At 45.7% G+C, this 9,132-nt stretch overlaps 2 protein-coding genes and 1 long non-coding RNA gene across 4 annotated transcripts in view; 2 read left to right on the top strand and 1 right to left on the bottom strand.

The window, feature by feature from the left end:
• LOC117893054 (BTB/POZ domain-containing protein 9-like) overlaps positions 1-2,416 on the top strand; it is a 50,143-nt gene extending 47,727 nt beyond the window's left edge. The window contains exons 4-8 of one of the 2 annotated variants that reach the window (XM_034799435.1): positions 66-253; positions 374-557; positions 699-881; positions 957-1,087; positions 1,140-2,416. In XM_034799435.1, the coding sequence (XP_034655326.1) occupies positions 1,149-1,925 (777 nt within the window). In that variant the 5' untranslated portion in view covers positions 66-253; positions 374-557; positions 699-881; positions 957-1,087; positions 1,140-1,148 and the 3' untranslated portion in view covers positions 1,926-2,416. Of the gene's footprint in view, positions 1-65; positions 254-373; positions 882-956; positions 1,088-1,139 lie in introns of both variants that reach the window. The other variant, XM_034799434.1, reaches the window with a different exon arrangement.
• A 940-nt stretch (positions 2,417-3,356) lies between these two features.
• Positions 3,357-8,532, top strand: LOC117895849 (nose resistant to fluoxetine protein 6). The gene is made up of 7 exons (XM_034803813.1): positions 3,357-3,843; positions 5,473-5,585; positions 5,643-6,033; positions 6,131-6,980; positions 7,042-7,407; positions 7,459-8,002; positions 8,055-8,532. The coding sequence occupies exons 3-7, from the start codon at positions 5,658-5,660 to the stop codon at positions 8,211-8,213; spliced, it is 2,295 nt and encodes a 764-aa protein (XP_034659704.1). The 5' UTR covers positions 3,357-3,843; positions 5,473-5,585; positions 5,643-5,657; the 3' UTR covers positions 8,214-8,532.
• On the bottom strand, positions 8,380-9,006 carry LOC117895863. The gene is made up of 2 exons (XR_004648963.1): positions 8,861-9,006; positions 8,380-8,798 (listed from the first exon to the last, which is right to left on the bottom strand). It is a non-coding gene; the product is annotated as an uncharacterized LOC117895863 (long non-coding RNA).
• Between the last annotated feature and the right edge of the window lie 126 nt (positions 9,007-9,132).

The following is a 9,132-nucleotide window of genomic DNA, read 5'->3' as shown; positions in this document are numbered from 1 at the left end:
ATTAATTCAAAAAGACTCATCTGTTCATGATCGAAAATCTTTATATTCCATCTTTTCTTTTCTAGGGTATTCGAATGCTGCCCAGCGTTGCGTTAATGAGAGAGAGAGAGAGAGAGGGAGCTTAACATCAGTCTCTGAGAGAGAGCTTCTCGGATATTTACATACATATATGCAAGAGAGCGGCTGATCTTTTAGTGTTGAGTAACACCGATCAATGGGCTTTCGACAAAGCGTTCTCTAGCGGAATCCACTGGTAACTACATATACACAAGGATTTTGGCTGTTGTTAATTGAATTTATTGAAAAGTCCAGCTGTGCGATTAAAATATAAAACTAAATAATGTCAAATATAATACAAATTCATCTCTTTCAGGACGTAATTGCGTGGTATCCAAGTAATCAAAACTAAGAACTTATTCCGTTATTCCGTGAAGACCAATAAGGGGAAAGCCCAATAATAGATGTTACTGTACATGCAATACATCCACCACCAAAAATCTAGCTGAATACGCAGAAGAGAGCGCAAAGCATAAAGAAAAAAAAGAGACGAGTCAAGGGTAAGCAAATCATAAGGTATGGTCATAACACGATGCAGGACATACATACAAGGGCCTCTAACTCTATTGACCCTACCTTGCCATGAGTAAACTCTGGACAAAGAGCAAATAAAGTTCTCATTCTCCAATTCGCTCGGGCAGCCAAGCACACAGCACAGAAAACGATCGACAGCCACTGGACCAACAGTTAATGCTGATGCTGCAGAGGAATTTCGAGTTGAACATTGAACGCGGGTTCGTCGGTAACAAAAACAACATTAAAGCTGTACACGACAAGGCGCCAAGGAACACACAAATAACAACAATTCATACGGAATCAATACGGTAATTCAATTAATTTGACACATGTTAAAAAGGGGACTTTACATAGTATTTAATATAATATATATCGATGTTTAGCCACAAAATACCGATAGGTCAATATAGGGACTCAATCGATATATTGAATTACATTGTGGCTCACTTGAAAGCGAGGGAAACGACAAGCTGTGCGCATTTATTTGTTAAAGATAACGTGGATAGGAAATAAGGTAAGTTTATAAAGAACATAAATAGTGCAAATATAGACATAATCCATTTCAGCAACCAAAAATGAGCACAAACGACAACATCGATGGCTTGGATATGAGCGGACTCTGCTTGAACGAACGCTACTCGGACGTGGAGTTCGTGGTGGAGGAGCAGCGACTGCCCGCCCACCGCAACATTTTGGCGGAGCGCAGTGAGTACTTCCGTGCCATGCTCTACGGGGACCTGGCTGAGTCAGAGGAGTGGGAAATTCGATTGGAGGTGCCAGTGAGTGCATTTAAACTGATCTTGGGCTATATTTACACGGGCAAACTGCCACTGTCCACACTGGACGTGGATGTCATTATGGATGTGCTCGAATTGGCCCATCTTTACGGATTGCTGAATGTCGAGGCGGCCATAAGAAAACATCTGCAGCAGAATCTGGCCCTCAGCAATGTCTGCACGATCCTAGATGCAGCACGTCGGTACAGTATGGACGAGCTAACCGAAGAATGCCTTAAGTTTATGGATCGCAATGCGTCCCAACTGCTGGAGGAGTCATCTTTTGAAAGGCTTTGTAAGGAATCCCTTGAGGAAGTCCTGCAACGGGACACTTTCGCTGCTTCCGAAGTTCAAATCTTTCAGGCTGTATGCAACTGGAGTCTCTTCAATCCGAGCGCGGACATCAAGGCGGTAGTCTCCAACGTACGTCTCCCACTTATGAGTGTCCATGAGCTGCTGCATGTGGTCCGGCCCACTGCCATATTTGAGCCGGACCAAATTCTCGACGCCATTGATAAAGCTGATAAAGCAGTTAATTTGCCGCACCGTCACCGCCGGGGGAAGAAATCGAATTAACACATTATCCTGGTATAGTATGTAAACCCAGCTTAGCAATCGATCATAAAAAGTCGTTGGTTATCAACTGTCTTAGAGTGACTTCTTGTGGTCCAGGTCGATGAAATGTCAGATTTGGTGAGGGCGAACCAGGAAATGTCTTTACTATCAAATCAGAATCCAACAGTATCACGAGGGAACTCCACTTCAAGGAGTGTTACGTGGGCCCAATCTACATATATCTCTCCTTCTACTGAAAACCCAAAAGCATCATATGTTGAGAAGGTCGTCGGAAGCTATTCTGTGTAGCCCTGTGACTGTAACATGTCAGAGTTCAGTCCAACCTTTCCATATTTTTAACGTGCATTTGTACGTATATCATTTCTTATTATGATTAAGTTCAGTTTACTGCAGTTGCATTAAGTTTAATTTGTCGGAAGTATGAAGTGTTAGTGGAGTTTATCTGATCAGTGACACAAAAAATGTGTATGACTGCAGCTTATACGCAAATGTATCGGAAGACTTTCTGTTTTATTTTGCCACCAAAAAGTATGCCATTTTTGTAAGCAGTTTGCGAGTTTAATAGGCTACAATATGTAACTAGCTTAAGTCTTCTCTGAAATTATTATTGAAATTATCTGAAGTATAAACATGTATCTAAAAATATCAGCGTGAAGCGATTAAATCAAGAGTATATCAAAGTAAAGACAAATGAGAAAATAGTCTCCAGAATCTTGAGTAAATCTGTTGTATCGTAACTATAAAACTAGTGCTATAAGTGCATATGTATAAGATTTATAATTTTCTATGATTTGGCATTTTCGTATCCTGTTCCATTTGCTTTGCGTGCTTTCAGCACTACGCTGAAACTGGAAAGGCTCGAAAACCTGATGGCCTGCGACCTTAAAGACAGCAATCAAATAAAATACACGATATAAATTCAATTAAAAATATATTTTAAGAGCGCACAAAATGTGCAAGTTCACCAACACAATTCTGTAATCTGTAATTAAGCAGCGAAATCAAATGAAATTAATCCCAAACTTACGCAAGTGCTCCACAAAGTCTCGAAATAAAATGTGATCCCATCTTAAGGGGCACCCTCTTAAGAAATCACTCAAAAAACGAGCGTTTAACTAAAGCTTTTGATTAATGGAAGGCAAGGGCCGAACCCCAAAGAGCAAGAGAGAGAGAGAGAGTAAGGGTATGATGTGCGTGTGCCGAAGTCAAAATCGACATTCGGCAACGAAAGTACCAACAAGGGAGTCTCTCTCTCTCTCTCTTGCTCTTTCTTTGCACCTTGTTTTTTTTGTTGATCTTGAGACGGAATTCGGAATTCCAAATTGTTGATTTATCTCTCGGGTCTCCGTCTCCGTCTCCAGATCGCGCGTCGACGGCGCAGTCCACTCAAAATTGACCAGCGGGCGACCAAGTTTATAAAACATTGAGCCAAAATGCAGCCTCGCACAGTTGTTTCCAAAACGGCCGCCGTTGCACGCGTTGTTGTCGTCCGCCCGATGGCCCTCATCGAAACTTAAGCGAAAATGAAATTCGGTTAACGTCAACGAAAAACGAGTTGCAGGGCCACAAAAAGAAGAAACAGAAGCGCTGGAAGAGACGCAGACGGAGACAGTGACAGTGGCAGTGGCAGAGCCAAAGAGCTAATCTGTTGTGCAGTGCGTTTTATCAGCAGCAGCAGAAACGACAACAGAAAACGAAAACGAAAGTCGAAACAGTCGCGGATCTGTGGCTCTCGTAATGTCCCAATAAAAATAAATGAAAATAATAAAATAATCTCAACTACAGCCGGAATGTAGTTAAAAAGTGAAAATAAATCAGAGACACAAAGTGCTCTTAAGCGATACCCCCAAAACGTTCCCCAAGCAACAAAAATAAATCAAATATTATACAAAATACCGAAAAATAAAATAAAATAAAAGTAAGTGCCGGAGATTCTAATACGAAGAGTGCTCTCTGTGCAAATACAACATGTTAATTGATGGATTCAATGGGCAGGCCAGGCAGCATTGCGAGTGAAACATCAGACAACAGGCAGGGGCAGTTCAGTGTAAATCAGCATCTCCACTCAACTCCAGGCCAGACTCATCTCCACCTAAATACTTCTCTCTCTCTGTGTGGCTCTTTATCTACATATATCTTGCCTACACTCTTCACACACCAATTCGTTATGTAAAATGCAGATCAAACATATTTCGAAATGACTGCCCCCCTACCACCGCCCCAACTGCTAGACAAAGTCCATCGATGGGTGTCTCAGATTATGCAAAACTCAACTTAAAAAAAGAGCGCCTCTGAGGAAAGCGCTAACTATGCAAATTCGTTTAAAAGATTTCAATTGAAACCGTAACCGAACACCATGCCCGTAATACCTAAGACCCGTATCCGTACCCGTACCCGTATACGTGTTATACGATCCCAAAGCCAAAGCATTATTCTTTGGAATCGTCTTTCTTTCTTCTTTCATTTTGATTACGCGCGTTATTTAGTCATAATAATAAACAATAAGCATTTGGGCACTACATAAATATTACGTACATGCAAGAGTGTGAATGAATGTGAGTGAGTGTACGCGTGAATAAGCGCCAAAGCCACAAAGAGAAAGACAAGTCGCAGATATTAATACCCTGAAAGATTTAACAGAGTTTTTACTCTGATTAACTGCACACAAAGGCTTGATTTATGCATTTTTTAGAGTTCTTCTGCCTTAGAGTTAACCCACAAATTAACAGTACCCTTTCGATTAGAGTATACAAAACGAAAGGCCAGCAACAACACGCTACAGATTGTGTGTGGTCAGGCGGCGGCGACGCTGTCCAAATAAATGGAACTGCTGCTGCAGCAGCATCGCTGCCTGTGCTCGTGCTCCCTTTTGCACATGCGCCGCGCAGGCGCTGTCTTTCACTCACTCAAAGGCAGCGCCACTCAAAGGCAAACAACTCAAACGTCGCTGGGCGACCAATCAATTGAACCTTAGTCCCGTGTCTCTCTCTCTCTCTCGCGGCCCTCTCAGGCGGAATTGGGTTGAGTTTTGTTTATCTTCTTTTGTGGCATAACAACAAAAACAACATACTTTTACTACGCTGGGAGCCAATATACAATAACAATAAAATGCAAAATTATTAACGCATGTGTTAAATGTTAATTATTGCATAAGCAGCCACAAGGCATGTCTCTCTTTCTCTCTTTGACTCTTTTGTTAGCGCCAGCTCCAACGCCAGCGCCAGGCATGGATGTGTGTAACCCCGAAACGGGGTTTACGACTTACTATTTAACCGGTAAACGAACCTTCAAGCGGCATGCGTAATATTCTATGAAAACACGAGAGGTGTGAAGGCGCAACACCAGGCGTATGCGTAATATTCTAAGCCAATAGAGGCGTGGCACAGAGCACGGGAGAGAGGGAGAGCGGCTGCAATGTGTGTCACTGGGAAAACGTGCTTACAATGTGCTTTTGAATGGCTCTTTGTTAAACGAAAGTTTTACCACCAGCCAAAAAATAAATAAATATTATTCAATTGGCAAATCAATTAACAAATATCAATAACAGTTAGCCCGAAACGCCAGCGGCAGGACGGGGTGAGAGAGGTGAAGAGTGACCTTCAAACGGCAATCAAATAGCTGGCCCAAATATCAACAAAAATAAGAAAAAAGCAACCAAAAGTAAGCCAAGCAATAAGCCAAGGCAACATCATCCATAAGTATAATAAGTACCTTTAGCAGCAGAGCACATTAATGGAGATCAGGCGGCGCACCTCCAAGCCATGGCTGGCACTGATGCTCTGGCTGTGGCTGTGGCTCTGTGTTGGCACTGCCAAGGGCGACAACAGCAATCAGAGCTCCACACAAAGTACACATTGGCAACAGCAGCAGCAGCAGAGATATCAAAGTCAGCTGAATGAATCGCTTAGAGGCGATTTGCCAGAGGAACAGCCACAACAAGCGACATCGATTGTTAGCTCTCCCCATGAGATGCATTTGACACGCACCTCCGTCATCTTTGGACTGACCAAGGTGCCGGCGAACGACAGCCAAGTGAGTGCCCAGTGCCAGGGACAGCTGCGGCAGGTGCAGCGAGGAATACTCACCAAACAGCCATGGGCCATGAAAGGTGAGTGTGATGAAAGGTTGCGCTCAATTTTGAATCATTTGTGATCAGCGATCTTTAGTTTTTGCCATTAATCGTCGGTTTTTTCCCTGCTTTCCAGTACTCGATGCTTCTGGCACGAAACCCTCTGGCTTTGTGTACGGCCAGAACTATTGGCTGGGCAGCCGTGAGGCCTGTCGCGGCGTGCAACGACCCGTGGGCATTACCCTCTCGCAGAACTTCGAGCGGGTGATGCACTATGGCATCATTACACAGCAGGCGCCCTTCGATATGGATTATCGGGTGATTTACCTGAGTCACAGCTCACCCTGGCAGGTGGAGATCAAGCTGATGTCCGAGCAGATCATACACATTGGACTGTGCCTGCCCCGGGCCTGCAGCTCGGCGGAGGTGAAGCATTTGGCGCAGGAGTATGTGACCGGTGGACTGTTCACCGAGAGCGAGATCTTTGACATACGCCCGCAGGTGGTGTACATGAAGGATCTGCAGCTGAAGGAGGTGTTCTTTGAGCGTCCCAGCTTTCGCCTGCTCGTGGCCTGTGTCCTGGCCACGGGCGCTTTGATGCTCTGCGCCCAGCAGCTGACGGCGGCCATAAAGGCAGCTCCAACGACGGCTGATGATCCGGGGCTGCTGGCGCCCGCTGAGTCCGAGCTGTGGCGGGCACTCCACTCCCTGCTGCAGTGGCGGCGCCTGCAGAAGTTTGTCGAATGCTTCGATGTGCCCACAAACTGGGGCAAGATCTTCGCAGTGCGCGAGAACAGCCCCACTGAAATACCGCTAATGAACGGGCTGAGGTCGGTGTGCGCCATCTGGATCATGGTCTTCCATGTCGTGTGGTTCATGTACTTTACGGTGCACAACAAAACGGTTCTAATATCGTACGCGGAGCAGGCCTTCTTCCAATATGTCTCCTCGGCCCCGCTGCTGGTGGATGTCTTCTTTACCATCAGGTGAGCTTTCCCCCACAGGCTACAGCCTCTGCGGTTACTCACTTATTTCCCCCTTTTTTAGTGGCTTCCTGCAGACCTTCAACTTTCTGCGCAACTCACGGCAGCTGGAGGCAGTGCGACAGAATAGTCTGCGGCAGAACCTGCAGCTCTTCGGCAAGCTGCTGTTCCATCGGTACCTGCGCCTGGGACCGCTCTATCTGGTGGTGATGGCCACCGTGGATATGGTGTACGCCTACATTGGGGATGTCTCCGTCTACCACATCAACGAGCGCTTCGATGAGATGTGCTCCAGGCACTGGTGGCGCAATCTTCTGTTCATTCAGAACCTCTTCGATCATCGGGATATGTGCGCCAACTGGAGCTGGTCTCTGGCCTGCGAAATGCAGTTCTTTGTCCTGGCCAATGCATTGCTCTTCCTCTATGTGAAGTAAGTCGACGGATTGCCTCTAAAGTAATAGCTAAAACCTCTCCTTTTCAGGCATCCCAAGCTAACCAAAGCGCTGGTGGCCTCTGCACTCGTCTCGACCATTGTCTGGTCGTATGGCATCGGTGTGAGCATCAAGTTTCAGCTGTCCTTCGATGCCGCCTTTGCCACTGGCACAGAGATCTACACCTCGCCCTTTGTGCGTGTTCTGCCGTACATTTTGGGCGGCATCACAGCCTGGTGCCTCAAGGAGCGACGTGTGCAGCTGGAGTTGAGCGAGTCCCGTGAGCGTCTGTACTGGCATTTCGCGCTGCTGGTTTTCTTCGGCTGCATCTACTCGACGGTGCGGCGGGATTTGGGGCCCCTGATGGCCATCACGCTGTTTGTCATGGGCCGCCTGTTCTTCTCGCTGAGCGTCTGCTGGATGATAGCGGGCAGTGCCGGTGGTCGAGGCGTCTGGTGGTCACGCCTGCTGGAGGCCAAGGGCTTCCAGCATGTCAGTCGGCTGTCGTATGCCATTTACCTGCTCAATCCTTTGGTCATTGCCTTGTTCTACAGCCTGACCAGCTCCAGCACGCATGCGGATCCCTTCATGCTGGTAAGTTCTGATGGAACCTCTCTGATCTCCCAATGAATGTTCTCGTTTGCAGTGCGTTGTCACCTGCGGCTTTGCTGTCATCTGCTACCTGGCCTCGATTCTCTTCTCGCTGGCCTTCGAGCTGCCGTACAGCAATCTGTCGAGTCTACTGCTGCGGCGAGGCAAAGCGAACAGCAGCAGCGGCAACGGCAGCAAGCCGAAGATCGCCTAATAGATGCCTAGCCCTTAAGTTAGATCGTTGAGATCTGCAACGCACACGCCTCCATCATCTGACAATTGTGATCGCTTTCATGTACAACTAAACTAAACCAATCATCATAATCGAATAATCGAACCTTTTAGTGCCTTAGTCTCTTGTCTTAGTCAAACCGTATACCCTATACTATACGTACCATATATATAAATCGTAAATCGTAAAACGTAAATCGTACATCGTTCATGGGTGGCCATCATACTTAATTACATATTTACATACGTTTATTAACGCATTAACTTTAGCACACATTCGGAACGTTGGACGTTTTATATCTACATATATCTAAATATACAATACTCGTATATCTATGTATACTATATGATAATCACATCAGCAGATATATTGTCTGTTTGCCATGTCGAACATTTGCTGGCTCTGAGACCAGAAACTTCGAATCTCTCTGTGCTTGAGCCATGCCCAATGATAGCTTTTTGGATGTCGTTGATTGAACAGCGCTCCCGCAGCTTCATTGCTTCTGCATCTGATGTCCAATCTGCCCTGAATGCGCTTGGCCCCACGAAGATCTTCTCAAAGGCGCTCCTGCAACAGTCATGTCATTAGAGTTCGAGTTTGCATGGCTTGCACTTAAGGTTTTATGTTACAATAAGCCATGGACGGCTTTCCAGTCATCTTAGATGCCACTTCTAATTAGTTACATCCCGCTGAATGTGTTTATTGGTTTGTTTATCAAATGTATTGCAATTTTGAAAGCAGCTGGCAGAACACGAGTCGCGCAACGATATTTTTTTGTCATCCCTAATGTGGTATGTGGCTAAGTTAGGTGAGGCCTGCGCGCTCCGAAGAACATGTGTCGAAACACATGCCCAAATATGCTCCTGAAAATATAGGTAGCTTGGCGATATTTTCACGCTTA

The sequence above is a fragment of the Drosophila subobscura genome, chromosome J (genome assembly GCF_008121235.1).
Source record: "Drosophila subobscura isolate 14011-0131.10 chromosome J, UCBerk_Dsub_1.0, whole genome shotgun sequence".
Lineage (NCBI taxonomy): Eukaryota > Metazoa > Arthropoda > Insecta > Diptera > Drosophilidae > Drosophila > Drosophila subobscura.
Note: the sequence above shows the minus strand (reverse complement) of the source record. Positions and strands in the feature narration are given on the sequence as shown.